The sequence below is a fragment of the Penicillium cataractarum genome, assembly GCF_028827025.1.
Source record: "Penicillium cataractarum strain IBT 29864 chromosome Unknown utg000001l, whole genome shotgun sequence".
Classification (NCBI taxonomy): domain Eukaryota; kingdom Fungi; phylum Ascomycota; class Eurotiomycetes; order Eurotiales; family Aspergillaceae; genus Penicillium; species Penicillium cataractarum.
The window spans coordinates 3,485,824-3,505,103 of record NW_026622737.1 but is presented as its reverse complement, the minus strand read 5'-3'; the positions used below and the strand labels follow the sequence as shown (position 1 = coordinate 3,505,103).

The 19,280-nt window shown below is 52.6% G+C and overlaps 9 protein-coding genes across 9 annotated transcripts; 5 read left to right on the top strand and 4 right to left on the bottom strand.

The window, feature by feature from the left end:
• Positions 1 to 248: 248 nt before the first annotated feature.
• N7496_001203 (putative regulatory factor Sgt1) lies at positions 249 to 2,207 on the bottom strand (the record flags this gene model as incomplete). The annotated part of the gene is made up of 3 exons (XM_056694134.1): positions 249 to 1,616; positions 1,689 to 1,888; positions 1,952 to 2,207. 3 exons carry the CDS (start codon positions 2,205 to 2,207, stop codon positions 249 to 251), a joined length of 1,824 nt encoding a protein of 607 aa, XP_056560863.1.
• Positions 2,208 to 2,479: 272 nt separating this feature from the next.
• Positions 2,480 to 6,290, top strand: N7496_001202 (putative spindle-pole body protein (Pcp1); the record flags this gene model as incomplete). The annotated part of the gene is made up of 3 exons (XM_056694133.1): positions 2,480 to 3,079; positions 3,134 to 5,979; positions 6,050 to 6,290. 3 exons carry the CDS (start codon positions 2,480 to 2,482, stop codon positions 6,288 to 6,290), a joined length of 3,687 nt encoding a protein of 1,228 aa, XP_056560862.1.
• Positions 6,291 to 7,071: 781 nt separating this feature from the next.
• Positions 7,072 to 8,632, bottom strand: N7496_001201 (AAA family ATPase VPS4; the record flags this gene model as incomplete). Its single annotated transcript, XM_056694132.1, has 4 exons — positions 7,072 to 7,293; positions 7,354 to 7,804; positions 7,867 to 8,253; positions 8,334 to 8,632. The coding sequence occupies 4 exons, from the start codon at positions 8,630 to 8,632 to the stop codon at positions 7,072 to 7,074; spliced, it is 1,359 nt and encodes a 452-aa protein (XP_056560861.1).
• A 329-nt stretch (positions 8,633 to 8,961) lies between these two features.
• Positions 8,962 to 9,514, top strand: N7496_001200 (tubulin-binding prefolding complex subunit YKE2; the record flags this gene model as incomplete). The annotated part of the gene is made up of 4 exons (XM_056694131.1): positions 8,962 to 9,019; positions 9,086 to 9,281; positions 9,337 to 9,397; positions 9,461 to 9,514. 4 exons carry the CDS (start codon positions 8,962 to 8,964, stop codon positions 9,512 to 9,514), a joined length of 369 nt encoding a protein of 122 aa, XP_056560860.1.
• Positions 9,515 to 9,978: 464 nt separating this feature from the next.
• N7496_001199 (phosphoglycerate mutase, 2,3-bisphosphoglycerate-independent) lies at positions 9,979 to 11,724 on the bottom strand (the record flags this gene model as incomplete). Its single annotated transcript, XM_056694130.1, has 4 exons — positions 9,979 to 10,189; positions 10,250 to 10,832; positions 10,897 to 11,634; positions 11,694 to 11,724. 4 exons carry the CDS (start codon positions 11,722 to 11,724, stop codon positions 9,979 to 9,981), a joined length of 1,563 nt encoding a protein of 520 aa, XP_056560859.1.
• Positions 11,725 to 12,038: 314 nt separating this feature from the next.
• N7496_001198 (mediator of RNA polymerase II transcription subunit 9) lies at positions 12,039 to 12,620 on the top strand (the record flags this gene model as incomplete). Its single annotated transcript, XM_056694129.1, has 1 exon — positions 12,039 to 12,620. One exon carries the CDS (start codon positions 12,039 to 12,041, stop codon positions 12,618 to 12,620), a length of 582 nt encoding a protein of 193 aa, XP_056560858.1.
• A 546-nt stretch (positions 12,621 to 13,166) lies between these two features.
• Positions 13,167 to 14,808, top strand: N7496_001197 (glycine hydroxymethyltransferase SHM2; the record flags this gene model as incomplete). The annotated part of the gene is made up of 4 exons (XM_056694128.1): positions 13,167 to 13,202; positions 13,267 to 13,317; positions 13,418 to 13,782; positions 13,848 to 14,808. The coding sequence occupies 4 exons, from the start codon at positions 13,167 to 13,169 to the stop codon at positions 14,806 to 14,808; spliced, it is 1,413 nt and encodes a 470-aa protein (XP_056560857.1).
• A 1,146-nt stretch (positions 14,809 to 15,954) lies between these two features.
• On the top strand, positions 15,955 to 17,069 carry N7496_001196 (AMMECR1 domain-containing protein; the record flags this gene model as incomplete). The annotated part of the gene is made up of 2 exons (XM_056694127.1): positions 15,955 to 16,523; positions 16,613 to 17,069. The coding sequence occupies 2 exons, from the start codon at positions 15,955 to 15,957 to the stop codon at positions 17,067 to 17,069; spliced, it is 1,026 nt and encodes a 341-aa protein (XP_056560856.1).
• A 415-nt stretch (positions 17,070 to 17,484) lies between these two features.
• Positions 17,485 to 18,896, bottom strand: N7496_001195 (serine/threonine-protein kinase; the record flags this gene model as incomplete). The annotated part of the gene is made up of 4 exons (XM_056694126.1): positions 17,485 to 18,094; positions 18,155 to 18,485; positions 18,566 to 18,656; positions 18,729 to 18,896. The coding sequence occupies 4 exons, from the start codon at positions 18,894 to 18,896 to the stop codon at positions 17,485 to 17,487; spliced, it is 1,200 nt and encodes a 399-aa protein (XP_056560855.1).
• Between the last annotated feature and the right edge of the window lie 384 nt (positions 18,897 to 19,280).

Here is a 19,280-nt window from a genome sequence, read left to right as displayed (position 1 = left end):
CGCTTCTTTGGCTAACAGCTACGGAACAAATGCGGCAGTGGCAGTCGTTTCCCGATACCGTTGGTATTTGGTAGGTCCACGGAGGATCTATAGGTTGCTATTCCAGGATGACCCCATTGTCCTCAGAGATGCGAAGCTGTCATCTTGCCAATTATTGACTGTGTATGATATATCGTCAAGCACAATGGCTTCGGTGCAGGACTGGAGTGCATGGTGGTTGGATTTTCTCAAGCAATGATGAGATGGATTCAACGACGATCATCTTTAGGCATGCGGAGGTTCAACATGGACAACATATTCCCAGCCGGGCCAGCAGTACCGGCCTGGCCCTGGAGGGCTTCGAGTAAGTTCTTCGCGAGGTTAATATTAACGTCGTCATCCTCGTCATCCACATCAAAATCGGCTTTTGATGAAATCGGAGTCTTGCCCTTAGAAGAGCTCGCCCCAGTGGCCAGTTTGTGTTGGTGCTTGTTCAGATCAAGCACGCCCGTTCCTTTGAGTTCAGCTTCCATCTGCCGAGATAACTCTTGAATCTGTTCAGTATCGTCTTGTTCTGCTTCTTCAGCATCGTCCAGCTCTTTGATCCGGTTACGTAGAGGTGTAGAGATATCTGGACCTTGGCCAGACCCGGACGGCATGCCCATCATTTCTTTCATCATCCGAGCGAACTCCTCTTCGTCAAAGGAGGCATCCTTGTCTTCCCCATCGCTGCTGAGCTCATCGTCCTCATCTTCTTCGTCGACATCCGAGTCAGAATCGAAATCATCAATAAAGTCTGCTCCCTCAAAGCCTGCGGAGTTGTCGTTCAAGAATTCTTCAAAACGAGCCACGATCCGCTGCAGATTTTCTTGCGCGCTTGCGTCGCCAAAATCACCTCCAGTCTTCTCGTTGGATTTCCCCTTTCCTTTGAGCTCTCTGTCCAAATCCTCAAAGTTGATGTCCATCCAAGCCTCATCATCTTCTCGCTTATCCCATGTGTTTTCAATCTCTTCATCTGTAGGGAGAAGTTCATCTCCAGTTTCAATATCCTCAAGAAGAAGCTTCATTTCGCGGACAGAGGCTTTGTCTTGGTGGTGAGGATCGTGAAGCAGCATCTCGAAGCCACAGGCAAGCTTCATTCCCGCTTCAGTGCGAGCGTATGGCTTTTGATCGTCCATCGGAGGCAATTTGGGCGCCCAGCTGCTTGGAACGGGAAATTCTTGGCTCTTTAACTGAGCATATCCAACTCGTGTGAACCTAACGCTCACGGTGACCAAGTCATCGGGACTGAAGGTAAGATCAGAAGCATCCTTTGTTCGAAGCGGCCGGAGGGCGATCGGGTCTCGGATATAAAAGGCCTCCACCGCAGGAGATATGTATGCTGGCTTTTGATGTAGGAGGAAGGCGACCTTTCGTGGGATTGTGAGGATAGCGGAGTGAAGGTTTTCGGTAATCTGCTTGGGGTAATTGCGCAGCCGGTAAAACGCCTCCTCTTGAATTATTGTAGACTTTATGAAGCGATCGGGTTCATTCTGAATAATCTTGTGTGCGTCGGCGAGGGTAAGTCTTTCGGTGACTTTTCGACCCTTGTCTTGCTTTGGTTTGATAATCCGGAGCTGTCCTTGATGAATCCAGACCTTATCAACGCCATGTTAGTTAATATTATATCCGAGAGCCTGGTAGAAATGTACACCATGTTAATAACTCACCCTATTATCTGCAACCTCGGGCTCCAGCCACGCAGGAAGAGTGCCAGCGGCCTCGACAAGCAAGAACTCGCCATCACTATCCACAACCCGGACCCAAATATCCTTATGCCGGTTTGTTAACTCACGAAGAAGATAAACAATCACCCATTCATCCTCAATAGAGTCGCCGAAGTTTGTACGTCCGTGGAGGGAGGAAATGCCTAATCCTGCAATCAGCAGCCATTGTGGGGAATGGGAAAGCAAAGAACTGGGGCTCGACGTACCGTTTTCTTTGTTGATCTCTAAACGAAAGCTTTCGCGCTGCCAGATGTAGTCTTTCAGAAGCTCCTTCGTCAATTCAGCCGCGGTGCGTTGCACTTCCAGCAATCGGGCTCGAGCCTCCGCGGCTTTGTCGATAACGGCGGGGGCGGGGGAGGGTAGGTGATAAATGAAATATTCAACTGAATCATCCGGAAGCTCGGGCTTTGGAATCGGACGAAAGGTTGATTGGAACCACGCGATATCTTCCTCGGTCGCCATGATGTTTGCGATAGAGGGTGCTTGAATTACACACCAGCGACCATGACCTCATATCATTCCGCAGAAAAGAAAAAAAGCGGCGAGAGTCGCGACCCACTCGTGACTCGTGAACTAGTCCTAATCAGGTTAGACATCAACAGTCTCCGACGCTCTGCTCGTTGGGTCTCGACACAACACGGTCAGTTTAGGCACTTCCCACCAATTTCTCTTGCTTTGACGGTGATGGTCGCGCGTTGAATGGTTTTGGATATCCGCCACATGGTTTTGGTACAATGGCGTTCCCATATATTGACACGCCGCGCACCGAAGTCGACGGAAACGCGACCTACCTCACCAACGGCTTCCGCAGCGCGGGGCGAACACATCTCTCAGCGCTCGATTCAGTTGAAAACTCGTTTGCTACGCCATCTAAGGATAATGATGTGATCAAGGGGTTTGGAGAAGGACGCAAGCGCGTTTCGGGAGCCTCCAACATGGGCACACCACGCGCCAGTGCCGCGACAAAGTCTACGAGGAGCGCGTTGAGACAACTCCCAACCGCTGGACCTGCTAGAGGCGAGTTCACGCCGCTTATGCGAAGCGCGACGAAAAACAATTTCTTGAGAAACGCGTCTATGAACCGAGGAACCGACGACCCGAAGACCCCGGCATACCTGCGCGAAAGCAGCCGAGGTGCTGCGTATACCCCCGGTCTACCTGCCATCGACATGTCGGATATTTACGAAGAAGACGCGACTGCTGATGAGCCTACACCCCTTCCACAGGCTGCTAGCAGCAGTGCTCAAAGTACACCAATCCCATCTCTTTTAGGGCGCGATGGGAGAGGTGTGTTGGGTGATGGACAGAACATGACCTTGAAGGAGCAGGAGCGAGTATGTTCTAAAGAGGATTCGAGACACTTAATAGACGTGCACTAATTTTCACAGATCATTGACCGGCTCGACAAAGACAATTGGAACCTCAAACTCAAGATCCACTACCTAGAGGAACAACTCGAGAAAGCAGGACCCGAATACAACAGTGCAGCCCTCAAAGAGAATACCGAGCTCAAAGTCTTGAGATTGACAATGCAACGCGACATTTCTCGATACAAGAAAAGCTTGCAACAAGCGGAGCGCGATTTGGAGGACTATCAACAACAACTCGTGGAAATGAGAGACAAGGCCCGGCAGAGACAAACGGATGAGGAGGTTCAGCGCGAAATGGATCTCATGCGGGAGGAGGTCGAGTCGAGGGACAACGAGCTCCGGGAACTCCGGGAAGAGTTGAGGATAGCCAAAGACAATCAGTCTCGCGAGATCGAAAAACTGCGGGACGACATCGAAGACCTCGAGGCTAGCGTACGAGAAAAGGACCGAGCGATTGACGAACGCGACGAAGAACTTGAGGAGCTACGAGAAAATCGCCGAGAGAACGACGCAGGAGCGGAGCTTGAACTCGAACTTGATCGTGCCAAGGAACAGATCCAAGAACTACAGGATCGGCTCGAACAGGCCATATCGGAGGCTCAAGAGGCGGATTCTGCCGCCAAGAACGCCATGGATGAGAAAACCCGCGCTGAAGACGACCTTCGCGAGCTCCAGGATGAGATGGCAGATAAGTCCTTCACGACGAGGGGCCTCAGTCGCCAGCTCGAGGAAAGAGCCGATAAGCTCGAGGAGGAAGTGCAAGAGCTACGGCACGCAAACGATACCCTCCAAGCAGAAGTCGAAAGGAAAACGGAAACCGTGACACGCCTTGAGGAGCGTTATCAAACCGTTCAACAAGACCTCAGGAGCGACGCTGGGAAGCTAGGCGAAGACCTTGAATCTGCCAGGCGCGAGCGAGACGTGGTCCGTGATGAGCTTCAGCGAACGTCTGCTCAGTTGCAAGAAGCTCTCGACAACGTCCAGCGCCGGACTGAAGAAAAAGAACTCCTTCAAACCCGGCACCATGCACTGACCGACGAGTCTGGTGGCTTGCAAGCCGAGCTGACCCGAGCACAATCCCGGATACGCGAACTCCAACAGGGAGTCGAGGAGGCCACAAACCGTGCCCAGGACAGTCAAAACCTTCGCTGGCAACACAAGACGGAGGTTGATCGACTTCAAGATGAAATTGAGGCTCTTCAACACGAGATAGAAGACAAGGAAGGCCATTTTGCCCTGGAACAGGACCGATGGGAGAGCGCCAAGCGAACCTTGCAGGCTCAGAAAGAGCGTGCCGAAGAGCAAGCGACTGGCTTTAAGCGAACCATTGAAAAACTCCAGGAGGCAGAGCACACTCTTTCCGGAAAGGAGTTCAAATTGCAGGGAGCCATCGACAGTGAGAAGCAACGCCATCTCCAGGAAGAAGCTGTGCTCAACCGCCAACTCAAAGACCTCGGTGATGAGCTTTCTCAGAAAAGACACATCCTAGATGAACAGCGCAACGACCTGCTTGCTGTCAGAGAGGAGCTGCGTGTCTCTCGACGTGAAGAGCAGTCACTAAAGGAGAAAGTGCAGGCTCTCGAGGACGAGGTGATTGTTCTGCAGTCAAGTTTGGCGGATGAACAGGAATTCGCCAAGGGTCGCCTGCAAAAGAGTTCGTCTGAAGTCGAGGTGCAACTACAAAAAGCCATTGCCGACAGACAAACCCTTCGTGACCAGCTCGCCAACGCGCACGTCGAGCTACATGACTTGCGAACTTCGGTTGGTGAGATTGAAGCCGAACGTGACGACCTCCAAGCTCAGCTGAGTCGTCCTGAAAATGCGGATGATAACACTCGCTTCGACCGTGAAAAACTTGAACTTCGCAGGACAGCAACTCGACTTGAAAATGAAGCGAAGCGTTTGCGAGATGACAGGGCTTCCTTATTGGAAGCTAAAGAAACTCTCGAACAGCAACTCGGGTCTGAAATCGAGCGGGCTACCGCGGAAGAGGGCCGACTGTCTGCCGAAATCGATCGTCTTCAAGACAAGCTCCTTGCAGGCTCGGGCAACCGAGATCGCGAACTGACCACCGCCAAGACCAAGATTCAACGTCTCGAGCGACGCATTCAAGAGCTAGAGGCCATTCTTCAGCACCAGCAGCCCACCGTGGAGAATGAGCAGTCCGCCACTCATGGGGATTCGTCTCTAATCCGGCACAGTCTTGACGAGGCTCGTAAACGCGAGAAGATTCTTCTACAACGTGAAGCTGAACAAAAAGCTTCCTCGCGTACGCTGAAATCGCGGGTTGCTGATTTAGAGCGAGACCTTCATGAGGCATTGATGAACAAGTTTGATTCTCACTCGCCACGAGACTCGCCATCCAACAAACTACATGAGGAGCTGCGGAATCTCCGAAAACAGCTTTCAGATGCCCACCGGTCTCTGAAGGAGGTCAAAGCCAAGAACCGGGATTTGGAGCGTGCGGCGATGAAAGAGGAGGACCAAAGAGATCTCCATGAGCTTCTCAAGTCGTCAACTATCGAAGCGGAAGCCTTGGCCCTCAAGGTCTCCGAACGAGACTCTCGTTTGAATGAGCTCAAGAATCAGGTTCACCGGATTCGTGAAGAGCGAGCCTTCTGTGCTCGCAAAGCCGAGACTGCTTCGAAAGAGTTGGATGCACTCCAGCATCGATATGATGAGGCTCTCAAGAAGGTGTCCAATTCAAAGGCTTCGACCAAGGGTCAGCACGAGAAAGAGATGCGTGGCCTAGGCAAGGAGATCATCTGGCTTCGTGCCCGCTTGCGGCGAGAGGAGAAGTTCCGCCGTGACTTGGCATGGAGTAAGGGTCTGATGGAGCTTGGTGAACGCGTCCGCGTTGCTTGGTTAGTAGCGCTTTTCTATTCCCCACTACGTATAATGAACATCCGACTAACCTGGCTCAACCTCACACAGTAACGAGGCCGACCTCCGCATGATCTCTGAGATGGGTGTCCAAGCCCGTGACCGCAATCCTACCCGGTCACCACGCCACAAGCTCAAGTCTGCCATCTCACTAGTCATGGCCACCGTCCGTATGCAACGGATGGGCCGAGAATGGAGACAAACCAAGAAGCTCGGCGAGGGCTTAAAACGAGCCAAGAGTGAAATGCTCAAGCGCCGCGAGAGCTCCAACAAGAGTCTGCTTGGCCAATAGCTGGCATAAGTTGTAATTTTGTTGCTTTGTTACGTGTTGTTGTTTTCCTGATTCCGCTGTTTGTGTCTCATTTTCCAGCGTCTTCTTCTTACCCTACTGCCACGAGATTCCCCGACATGTCCTTTTTCCTATAAATGTTGTTCTTTGTCTTCCCAGGACTTGGTTTGGTGCGTTCGTTCATGGTGTTTGGGGTTTTATTTTTGCAGATACGAGGACTTGTCATGGTTTTGATGTCGAGCATAGTCACTCTGGTATGAACCGGGTGATCCGAATGTCATGAAGCTGTCGTTAGAAATTGAATTTTCATCTCTACCATTAAGATAAATGGAGTGGAATGGCCTTTTCGCGCACCCGGGTTTATATCCTATAAGTGATTCTGTAAATTAGGCGATTTACAATGTGAAAGTAGTATAGTATGTGTGCCTTGATTTGCCGTTTTCTCATGAAGCCCGCCAGAATAGACACATGAATATTTGCTCAAAGAAACGCCTCGCCATTGCCAAAATACTTGAAACAAGAACAAATGAAACCGCTTCTGAACACCAAACTCTTCAAAAACCCCCCGATTCACAACAAGCAATGGTATTTATCCAAGCAAGACAGGGTCCAAGGAAAATGGAACTGCGGGCCAAGACATGGTCTATTCCATGTTGTGTCCTCCTTTCGAGACGAATGCAGACAAACCCCAAAAGTCTTAACTATGAACGGCGACGCTGGGCAGAAAGCCGACCCGAGTGACCGAGATAGAGATGCGAGCGACAGAATCGATGGAAAAGATGGATCATGCGCCTTCGCTACCAAACTCCTTGGTCCACTCCGAGTTCCTTGTAAGATCCTCCTGACTGACCGTAGGCCGGGAGTTCTTAACCGCCTTGATGAAGTCCTTCAGAACGAGTGGGGGTTCCAAAAGCTGCTCAGCTTCGACGCTGAGCCAAGTCATCTCAACTGCGCCGGCATCGCCTGGCGAGCAGGGAGTAAGCTTCTCGACACCCTCGACAACAACCTATAAGAATGCAGTGTGAGCAGCGAAATCCAAAATGGTGGGAGTATAGTGACAACAAACCTTCTTATAATGCGTGGCCGTTTGAATCTTGCGAATAGGCTGCATCAGTGCATCTTGCACAGCAATACTGATATCACTACCAGAGTAGCCTTCGCTCATTTCGGCCAATGTCCGGTAATCCGCCTGGGTCATGTGGCACGGTGTCGAGCCCACGGCCAGCATGAACATCTTCATCCGCGCATTGATATCCGGAAGACTGATGTGGACTCGGCGTTGGAAACGTCGCCTGATGGCAGCATCCAGCTGCCAGGGAATGTTGGTAGCGCCCAGGATCAAAACACCCCTAGAGTCCTTGCCAACACCGTCCATTTGAACGAGCAATTCCGTTTTGATACGTCGAGATGCCTCAGACTCGCCCTCTCCACGAGGACCACACAGCGCATCGACTTCATCAATAAAAATAATAGCTGGCTTGTTCTCGCGAGCCATATTAAACAGTTGCTTAACGAGTCTGCCAGGATCTGTAAGCCTCATGCGTCATAACGGGCGGACAATTGTGAACTGTTTCCCTACCTTTCACTCTCGCCCATCCACTTCGATACCAGGTCACTACTACTGACGCTGAAGAAAGTGCTGTTCGCCTCGGTCGCAACAGCCTTTGCAAGATAGGACTTTCCGGTACCCGGGGGACCGTAGAGCAAGATACCTTTCCAGGGTTGCCGCTTGCCAGTAAACAGGTGCGGGAACTTTATGGGAAGAATGACCGCCTCTTTCAAGGCTTCCTTCGCGCTCTCCAAACCGGCGACATCCTCCCACTTGACGTTCGGCTTATCTGACAGGATAGCACCCTGGAGAGCCGACCGGAGCTTTTTGGCCTCCGCGTCCTCGCCATTGTCATCCTCTTGGCTCCTAGTTCGAGAATACAGGTCAGCGCAGAACAATCGTAGGAAGCTCTCGTCACTGGCGACACTCATAGACGTGTCATATCAACCGAGCCACCAAGAACTGGCCGAATACAGGCCATTAGAGGCAGATCCTACCCTCCTTTCCCGCTTCCTGGCGCCGCGACCTTTCCATTCGCCCCCACGGCGCTCGGTTTCTTCTTATCTGCTGAAGCCAGATGGTTCTTCAGCTTCTCGGCGCGGTCCATGTATTCTCCAGTTTTGGCGCGAATCATCTCCTTGGACTTGGGGTTTTTCTCCCACTTGAGCGCGAGCATGAACAACTCCAATGCGGAGTAGTAGAGCTGATAAGCCTTCTCATATTCGCCCTCATTGTCATTCTCAATGGCCTTCTTGACCGTGTCAATCGCCCGACCCAAGAAGTCCGTGTTACTCATGCTGGTCGGCGGGGTTCTGCCTGGTTCGTCACGTCTCAGTGGAGTGGCAAGTCAACCGCGGAGTTGGTAAAGCGGGGAGAAGAGGGGAGGACGCAGGGGTGTTCGGGGGTTGTCTAGGCAGCGGTTCAAACGGTGGATCGCGGTGTATGGAAGGCGAATGGTAGATTGGAGAGTCTAGCAATGAGTAAATACAGCTGTGTTTGCAGAGGTGGACGTGGATGATGGGATCGGAGGGGTGTTGTGAAGAGGAGAGAGAGAGTGATCGGTGTTGACGGGCGGGCAGCAGGCAATCGGTTTTCCCTTCTCCCACCTCCCCGCCAACCGACGCCATGGACGCTCAGAAACAGCTTCAGGCACTTTCGGACGAGTTCCAGCAGCTGCAGACCGGTACGCTACCGTGATAAAGTATTTTCTTTGGCAATTATCGATAGCTAATCTTCTCGGCACATTCAGAGCTCGAGGGTCTGGTCGATGCCCGCCAGAAGCTGGAGTCACAGCAGCAGGAGAACCAGGGTGTGCAGAGTGAATTCGCCCAGCTCGATGACGAGTCCAACATCTACAAGCTTATCGGCCCTGTGCTGTTGAAGCAGGATAAGACGGAGGCCGTCATGGCCGTCAGTGGTCGATTGGAATTCATCGAGAAGGAGATGTGCGTGTCTCGGTCTTCTTTCGCGGGGCTACTCTTTGCTGACTCGTCATTATAGCAAGCGCATCGAAAAGGAGATTGAAGAGAAGCAGGAAATCAGCGAAAAGAAGCGCGCAGAGGTACTATCTAGCCCTTCACAGCTCCCCAGTAGAGCTATATGCTGATGAATGTCCCATGTCTAGATTGTGCAATTCCAAAGCCAGGTACAACAGCAAGCTGCGCAAGCCTCTGCTTAGGCTTGAGGTCGATGAGATACCATCAGATATTTGAACTTGGGGTGGATTTTGAGCGAACCAGCCAACCATATCAACCGCATACAACGGATAAGCTGGAAACAAGTTCGATCCTATTGACAAGACTGGCAAAAGACCAAGGAACGCATAGGATGGGATCAAGATGCCGGGATAAACTGGCATCAGATGAAATATATGGAGGTTTGCGTGAGTCGGAGTCCCTTCACACTAGATGAGAGCGGCCGAATTTGCCTGAAGAGATATACCCATGGAGCTTTGACAACGAAAACTAGAAGTTGATCTCCAAACAATCCAAAACAATTGAATCCTATGCTCAATCCTATTGAAAGCTAGCTAAACCCTGAAATCAAGGCCATCTATTTCCTGCATCCAGTGTATCAACATTTCGATATATCCATTCATTGATTCATTTTCGTAGCCAAACTCATATATCAAAGGCTCCCGATCTAAGCCTTGACGAGCAGGCTCTTGCCGGTCATCTCAGCGGGCTGCTCAATGCCCATGGCAGCAAGGACGGTAGGCGCAACATCACCCAGCACACCACCATCCTTGGCGAGACTCCAGCCCTCGGGGGCATTAGCCATGACGAAAGGAACGAAGTTGGTGGTGTGGGAGGTCTTGGGGGTGCCCTTCTCGTTGAGCATCTCCTCGGCGTTACTAGAAAGTTTCATTAGCAAGGAGGACTTCAAACAACGAACCCAAGCATAGCAAACTTACCCGTGATCGGCAGTGATCATAAGAATGTAGTTGTGCTTCACGCAAGCCTCGTAGATCTCACCGATGGCCTTGTCGGTAGCCGCAACACCCTGAATGGCAGCCTCGTACACACCAGTGTGGCCAACCATGTCGGGAGGGGCAAAGTTGTTCATGACAAAGTCGAACTTGTTCTCGCCAATGCGCTCGGCCATCTTGGTGCCGACGGCAGCGGCGCTCATCTTGGGGTCAAGATCGTAGGTAGCAACCTTGGGCGAGGGAATCATATCGCGGACCTCACCGGGGAACTGCTTCTCGATACCGCCGTTGAAGAAGAAAGTAACGTGGGCGTACTTCTCGGTCTCAGCAATGTGGCACTGCTGGAGGTTCTTCTTGCCGAGCCACTCAGCAAGGACGTTGCCCATGTGCTGAGGAGGGAAGGCAACGGGGAAGGTGTAGTCGGTCTTGTATTGGGTCATGGTGGTAAGGGAGATGTTCTTGGGGTAGGGGAAGTCCGGACGAGGGGAGCGGTCGTAGTCACCCAGGAGCTGGGTAATCTCACGAACACGGTCCGAACGGTAGTTGAAGAAGAAGAGGGTATCGTCATCTGTTGTCAAAGTCAGTCCGAGGTTCGTAAAGTGATACTATCTTGTTGACTTGGAAAATCCTACCCTGCACACGGCGCTCCTGACCACCGACAATGATGGGCTGGAAGAACTCATCGGTCTCTCCCTTCTCGTAGCGCTCCTTGATGGTCTGGAGCGGGTCCGAGCTGTCCTCGCCCTCGCCAGTGATCATACCCTTCATGCCAACCTCGACACGCTCCCAGCGCTTGTCACGGTCCATGATGTAGTAGCGGCCCACGACGGTGGCAATCTCACCAACTCCGAGCTCCTTAGTCTTGTTCAGCAGCTGCTCCATGTAGATGCCAGCGCTCTTGGGGTCAGTGTCACGGCCATCGCCGTAGAAGTGGATGAAGACCTTGGGGATCTTCATCTCCTTGGCGACCTCGAGCAGGCCGAACAAGTGGGTGATGTTAGAGTGAACACCACCGTCGGAGACCAGACCACACAGGTGCAGACGGCCATTGCCTTCCTTGGCGCGGGTGAAGGCCTTGACAATGTTGTCAATCTTGTTCAGCTCGCCGTTCTTGAGGGTCTGGTCGATGCGAACGCTGTCCTGCCAGACGACACGACCAGCACCAATGTTCAAGTGGCCGACCTCACTGTTGCCCATGAGGCCCTCGGGAAGACCGACGGCGAGCGACGACGCATCAAGCGCGGTGTATCCCTGGGCAGTCTTGGAGTTGGCTTCGGCGAAACCGGACATGTATGGGGTCTCGGCGGCAGCGATGGCATCACCCTCGGGAGGGGACTGGGGTCCGGCAATGCCCCAGCCATCGATAACAACTGCAAGGTCGCATTAGCCCGGGGTGAATCTGGGGACCTGGGGGACGAGCCGGTCATACTCAAAGCGACTTTGTGGTCGACCGCAGCCATGGTGGGGGTGTATGTGTCGTAATTACACCTAGAACGCGAATCAATTACCGAACTCAAGCAGGGAAACAATTGAGATCGGGTCTTTTTTTTTTGCTTACCTCTAAAACGATAAGGAGAGGAAAGAAAGGGTGAAAGGAGAAGTCTACGAGAACGAAAATTGGCTGTCCGGTGAAGGAGGGGCAGATTCCCGGTGACGCTTTTGGTTGTCTGGCCCCGACGTCACTCCCGTTCCGACTCTTCCCTAAACATTTTACCCCAGCCGGCTTCCAATCGTTTCCTCACGTCCTTGCCGCCAACCTGCTTGCAGATCTACAATGGCTTCCAGATCCCCAACAGCAGCAACGCCGCTGCCCAAGTCGTCGGCTGCGCCCGAGAGCCCGAAAGACGCGTCCGATACCCCAGACACGGTGCCCTTTCCTCCACCCCAGACCTTTGAGATCATCCCTCCCTTGCACGGCATCCTACTTCGCTTGCTATCTCCCAAGCCCGCTCAGGCTGCACCAACCGGTGTCTCTGGAGAGACCGCAGGAGCTCCTGGGGCTTCGGTAGATGCACAGGGACAACATCAGCAAGCGCCTTCGAGCATCCCGGGTGCTGATAACAACAATCCGGCAACTTCGCAAGCTATACCGGAAGTCACTCTACACGATTCCAATGGCGTTCCACCGCTCGACGTTAAAGACCTCCCCACTGCAACCAGCTCGGTCAGAATTCGGATACAAAAAGCGCGGGCGGTAGTGGAAGCTCTTCCAGACGTGGACCGCTCCGTCGAAGAGCAACAGGAAGAAATGACAGAGCTTGAAGATCGCATCTCTCGCCTGCGTTCCGTGATTGCAGACTTTGGAGGCCGAGCTAGGAAGCCTCACGAGGGTCGTCTCGAGATCACAGCGAGCTGAGCGAGCTAAAGCTCCAGGGGAAGAGGCTCTGAAAGAAGGACTCATGGCCGGTCATTAAACAACCAGGTTGCATGATGGCAACAGCTAGTTTGGGTCCCTTTATTTCTTGTTTTCTTTTTTTTGGCGTTAAGGAAAGGAATACCCAAAATGACTTTAGCAATGCATCAATTTACGGCATCTCCGTCTCCATGGGTGTCTGCAACAGCAGGCAGATATCGTGGTTCGGAAACCCAAGAAAAAGAATCGGTGTGATATACTGCTCAAGACGTAGAAAAACAGCCACCTAGTCAACCGTTTTACGAGATGAAATTAGAGTCCAATTGCTTACCCGATCAGGACCCCCAAACCCAATCCGGCCAAAGTCTCCGATATCGTCCAACTTTCGTGCTTTTTCTCGTGGCCTGAGGCACCCGGACGATCCCTCCGCCCCTCCCCCCACCATCCAGCTTTTTTTCTTTCCTCTTCCCCCAACCTCTTATATCTCTCCCTTCATCCCTCTCTCCTTCTTCCTATCCAGTCCTCACAAGGATATTCACATCACTCATAATGTCGACCTACGCCCTTTCCCAGTCCCACAAGGACGTGAGTACTTCCTTAAGCTCCCATCGAGCTCTAGATCACATCATTGACTCATCCCGCAAAACAGCAAATGCACAACTCCCTCAAGGAGTCTGACCCGGAGGTCGCCCAGATCATGGTATGTAATACTCCAATTGTGTTAACCCACGCCGGTCAATGCTATTAGATAAACGATATTCCATCCACGAGTTCTTACTGACGCATGTCTTGTCCTGTAGGCCAACGAGATTCAGCGTCAGCGTGAGTCCGTTGTCCTGATTGCCTCGGAGAACTTCACCTCCCGTGCCGTCTTCGATGCTCTTGGCTCGCCCATGTGCAACAAGTACTCCGAGGGTTACCCCGGTGCTCGTTACTACGGTGGTAACCAGCACATTGATGCCATTGAGATCACCTGCCAGCAGCGTGCTCTCAAGGCCTTCAACCTGGACCCCGCCAAGTGGGGTGTCAACGTCCAGTGCCTTAGCGGCAGCCCTGCCAACCTGCAGGTCTACCAGGCTCTGATGCGTCCCCACGACCGTCTGATGGGTCTTGATCTCCCCCACGGTGGTCACTTGTCTCACGGTTACCAGACCCCCTCCCGCAAGTGAGTCACATATCGATGATGAGGAAAAGTTTTCCTAGAGTCAACAATCTAACCAATGCTATCAGGATCTCCGCTGTCTCCACTTACTTCGAGACCTTCCCCTACCGTGTCAACCTGGAGACCGGTATCATCGACTATGACACCCTCGAGGCCAACGCCGAGATGTACCGCCCCAAGATCCTGGTTGCCGGTACCTCTGCCTACTGCCGTCTGATCGACTACAAGCGCATGCGCCAGATCGCTGACAAGGTCGGTGCCTACCTCGTCGTCGACATGGCCCACATCTCCGGTCTGATTGCCGCTGGCGTCATCCCCTCTCCCTTCGAGTACGCCGACGTTGTCACCACCACCACTCACAAGTCCCTCCGTGGTCCCCGTGGTGCCATGATCTTCTTCCGCAAGGGTGTCCGCAGCACCGACAAGACCGGCAAGGAGATCATGTACGACCTTGAGGGCCCCATCAACTTCTCTGTCTTCCCCGGCCACCAGGGTGGTCCCCACAACCACACCATCACTGCTCTGGCTGTTGCCCTCAAGCAGGTTGATACCCCCGAGTTCAAGCAGTACCAGGAGCTCGTCATCAAGAACGCCAAGGCCCTTGAGAACGAGTTCAAGGCTCTCGGCCACAAGCTCGTGTCTGATGGCACTGACAGCCACATGGTCCTCGTTGACCTGCGCCCCAAGAGCCTGGACGGTGCCCGTGTTGAGGCTGTTCTCGAGCAGATTAACATTGCCTGCAACAAGAACTCCATCCCCGGTGACAAGTCTGCTCTGACCCCCTGCGGTATCCGTATCGGTGCCCCCGCCATGACCTCCCGTGGCATGGGTGAGGAGGACTTCAAGCGCATTGCTGGCTACATTGACCAGTCCATCAACATCTGCAAGAAGGTCCAGAGCGAGCTGCCCAAGGAGGCCAACAAGCTCAAGGACTTCAAGGCCAAGGTTGCCTCCGAGACCGTTCCCGAGATCCTGGAGCTCCGCAAGGAGATCGCCGCCTGGGCCAGCACCTTCCCCCTCCCCGTCTAAGTTAGTCATTTGCCTTTGACTAGCCGGGAGGGGAATGGATTGTTTGGATAAATGAATATGAAAGTTACGAAGAGAGATCTCTAATCAACTTGAGATTCTCGCGAGTTCAACATCATCTACGAAGCGTCGGGAGATGTGAATACCGCAACGGTGCGTTACATGGGGTTTTTATATACAGGTCTGCTTTTTCAACCTTAGGGACATCTGGGATTTTGGTAATTTTTCTGTTTGATTTTGTTTAATGATGAGCATGCGAAACGAGCAATTTCTTCAAACCTCTGCGCTTCTTCAACAGCGAGAGGAAAATGGTTTTCAGGAGAGAGACAAAAGTTCAACATGAATCTGGCGCGTGGGGCCTCTTGATTTTGCTGTACTATTGCTGTACATCACCACTCTTGAAATCAAATACAACCATATACGGTTGATCTACAATTTTTGCCCTCTTTTCCAGGGTATCCATGAAGTATTTTATTCCCTGCCGTCTCTAACTTACACCCTACTATATACTGGAGTTTTATGGTAAGTTCGGAATCTTGACTAAGCTCCAGAATGATCTTGATAACTAGTGATTCTTTTGAAAGAAAGTTAGTTCACTACCTACCTAGATCGAGGGATAATATATGGGCTATCCGGAAAGATATCTCAAAAGACATTCCCAAAGATATACTGATGCTCATGATGGACTAATTATTACCTCGTTGGTGTGTTGATACGGAGGTCTAGATGGGCCACTTCCATGGTTTAGTCAGGCAAGGACCGTCACGTGTAGCTTCCCTCCCTTTGCCAGCTTTTTGGGCCAACTCTCGACAATTCCATCCACTCCAGACATTCTCTTCGCTGCGTTCGTTTTGCCCACACTCATACCTCGTTTCCTGTTCCTTGCGCCGCTGCTTGTTTCACCTCCGTTCAGATCACCTCGATCCTGCTTCGAGCTTGTTTCGGGCAGCACGCAGCCCCACCTCTTTCGCGATAAGACCCCCGCTCTGTGTCTTATCTGGCCGGGCCATTGCGGAGGTCTGATTCAAGAGGCCAGTGGTCGTTCGCGGGGAATCTGATCCAGCACTGCAGTCTGCCCGTCTTTTCCTTGTCTTGACCTTCTCAGTTTTGTGGGAAGCGATCACATCATCCACTCAAGCTCTTACAGACATGGCGAACACTGCCCAGTGCTTTTATTGCTTTGAAAGCCTTTTGGCCTCTTTTGAAGACCGCGAGCCTCCTTCCTTGACTGCTATAGAAACCCTCTGGGAGCAGCATGAGCAATCCAAGAAGCTCTCGCGCCTCGGAGATCAAGATTTGGAGGAGGAGGGAGAGGACGCAGATGTTGACGCGGGGCTAGCTAAGGCTGTAGATGACCTTGACGCTGATGCCGACGCCATACAGTCCTCCAGGACTACTAATCGGCCACATGGCCTGAAACTACCAAGCATTAACCGGCTACAGAGTCAGGTGTCGTCTGACTCGTCCAGCACAGCCACGACTCCTTCTTGTGCATCCAACACTTCTTCGAACTCGACTCTGTCTGGTAGCACGACTGTAACGACTCCAAGTGCACAATCAGAGGGAACAAGCTCAAGGGCCAAATCTGCTGAGCAGCGATATCCGCTGTTTGTGACATGGAATACCGTCTCTCGTGGACACAAGTCTCTACGAGGGTGCATAGGAACATTCGAAGCACAGGACCTCGCAGCGGGACTGAACTCCTATGCGTTGACTTCGTATGTGGTACCACCATTTACACTTTCTAACCTCCCGTCTACGATATCCCATAACTCCGAGCCAAGACTAATATTTTCGGACTTCATAGGGCTTTTGATGATACTCGCTTCTCTCCGATTCCTCAGTCTCTCCTACCCTCACTTTCATGCTCCCTGACCCTCCTGGGTTCATTCGAGCCATGTACCAACGCTATGGACTGGACCCTCGGTACCCACGGCATCCGAATATCTTTCATCCATCGTGGCCGTCGGTACGGTGCCACGTACCTACCCGACGTTGCCGTGGAACAAGAATGGACGAAAGAGGAGACTGTCGAGAGTCTGATGCGCAAAGCAGGCTGGGACGGCGGTGCGGGTGGTGTCGCTCGGCGATTTCTGCGCACTGGGACAAACTCTAGCGGCACCAAGCCTTGGGATCAAGTCTCTGATTTCCGCACAGTTAGGTATCAGGGCCTCAAGGCTAGTGCAAGTTATGAGGAGTGGCAGGAGTGGCGGACGTGGGTGCTTTCGCTAGATGACGGGCGGGAGATTCTGGTATCGGTTTGAGTTTCCTGGTCCGCCAGCACTTCTTTACTACCTCCATATCCCGTGTTTTATAGAGTGCGGGATTGATGACCATAATGACCCTTTTCCTTACGTTTTACTCTTCAAGTGTTGCTGGGCTGGTAGCCAAAGCGGGCTATCTCATGAACTACATTAACGGTGCTCCAACAACTGGCCGATTCCAATGATACACACCAACTACTTCATTAATGAACGACAATCCTGGATGTAGTGCTAAAGACTCCGTCAAGAGCGCTCTCGTAAGCCAGAATTCATCAGTCATTGCATTTGGGTCGTGATATATAGAAATCCCTCAATGAACACCCCTGAAAACAATGATCAGGAAGACAAGACTACCCAGAGCAAAGGCAGCAAAATTGTACCAAAAGAAAAGATATCAAGGCGCTATCCCCCCACTTCATTTCCCATGTCCACGGCTCCACAGTCCAGCAACCATATCCTTGACTCTCCGCTCCTGTTCCCGAATCTGCTCCTCAGTCTGCCCGCGAGCATTTCCGCGACTATCAATCTGCATGGGACTACCGCCCCCAATATTCCCAGTAGCCGTAGCATGACGACTCTCATCAACAACCTCGTGCCCATTCACGCGCTCCGGCTTGGGATCAATACTCATCACCCCGTCCATCATAAACCCGCCACCCTCGCGCAACTTGTTAATAGCGCGCACGGTATCGATAGCGCGGTGCAGGGTACGCCGGGCGTTGAAGTTCTTCTTGACGGTCGGCAGCAGATCCTCGCCGGAGCCGATCTGGGCCAGGTCGTGGGGCGGGTTGACCCAGCTGTGTTGCAGGGCTTCGTGGGCGGTCATTCGCTTTTGTGGGTCGATGGTTAGGCAGCGGCTGATGAAGTTGCGGGCTTCTTGGGAGACGCCGCGCCAGTACTCGATGGGGGTGAAGGAGTAGTCGGCTGCGAGGATGGCTTGCATTTCTTCCAGGTTCGAGTCCCGGTCGAAGGGGGTGTAGCCGCACAGGAGGAAGTAGGTGATCACGCCGATTGCCCAGATATCGCTGGAGATATTAGTTAGGAGGGGGTTTCCGGTAGATGGGAAATGTGTGTCCAGAACTCACACTGGCTTGCCGTGGCCGCTCTTCTTGAAGATCTCCGGGGCCATGTATCCAGGCGTACCGCATGTGGTGGTCAACACGTGGAACTGTTCCTCGTCCATGATACGGGACAGCCCGAAGTCGGCAATCAAAAGGTCCGCATTGTCCTCCGGGGTGCGGAACAGCAAGTTCTCAGGCTTTAGATCACGGTGAACGATCCCGTGGTCATGAAGATAAGCCACGGCCGAGAGGACGGCGCGAATGAGGTCTGCGGCGTCGGACTCGTAGTAGCTGCCCTTGCGACAGATGCGATCAAACAGCTCGCCGCCAAGGGCAAGATCGGTAACCAGATATACTAAACAAAGAAACATCAGTCAGATCTCGGTAACCCTAGTATCTCCTAAGCAGGAGTGCGCAAGGTCTCGTGCCACGAACAGTTATTCATAGTCTCAAAGTAGTCCACCAGCGTAAGGATATTCTGGTGACCCATGGACACCTTCTTCAGCACGGCGATCTCATTCCGAACCTATTCAGTACCCCAGAAAGCGACCGTCAGTTTTGCGCGCAATGCCGCCAAAGCAGATACAGGTCCTCCTACCATGTGTTCGCGCCCCGCCATCAAGCGCTTGTTGATCACCTTTGCCGCATAGTAGCGACCGGTGTCGATGTGCACGCATTCCTTAACGACCGAGTATGAGCCCGCGCCGAGAGTCTTGCCGGTCTTGTAGCGACATGGCTGGACCTGGGGTCTCTGGGGTTGCGCCATTGGAAGTCGAGGTGGAGAGGGTCCGCGGACAAGGATGCGGAGGGGGAATTGTAGGGGCGCACGCGAGACACGGGGCGATCAGGATGAGGGGGGTGAATACGAGGCGAGAAGAATTGTCAAGAGCAAGGCTGGAGGAGAGAGGGTGTTATTATGTACCTGCGAGTCATGGTAAAGTCAGCCTCATGTCTCACGTCGAGGTGCCAACCAGCCAAGCGGTTCTGCCCCGCTAAGGGTGTGGACAGGGATCATTAACCCACAGCTCTAGACAGTCCTCAATTATACACTCCGCGGTCGCAGATATTGAGTGGGTACGATGATGCTCCACCAGGGAATTTCAAAGCTGAAGAAGGTGGGTGTGGTTAAGGGAGGAAAGGGAGGAAAGGA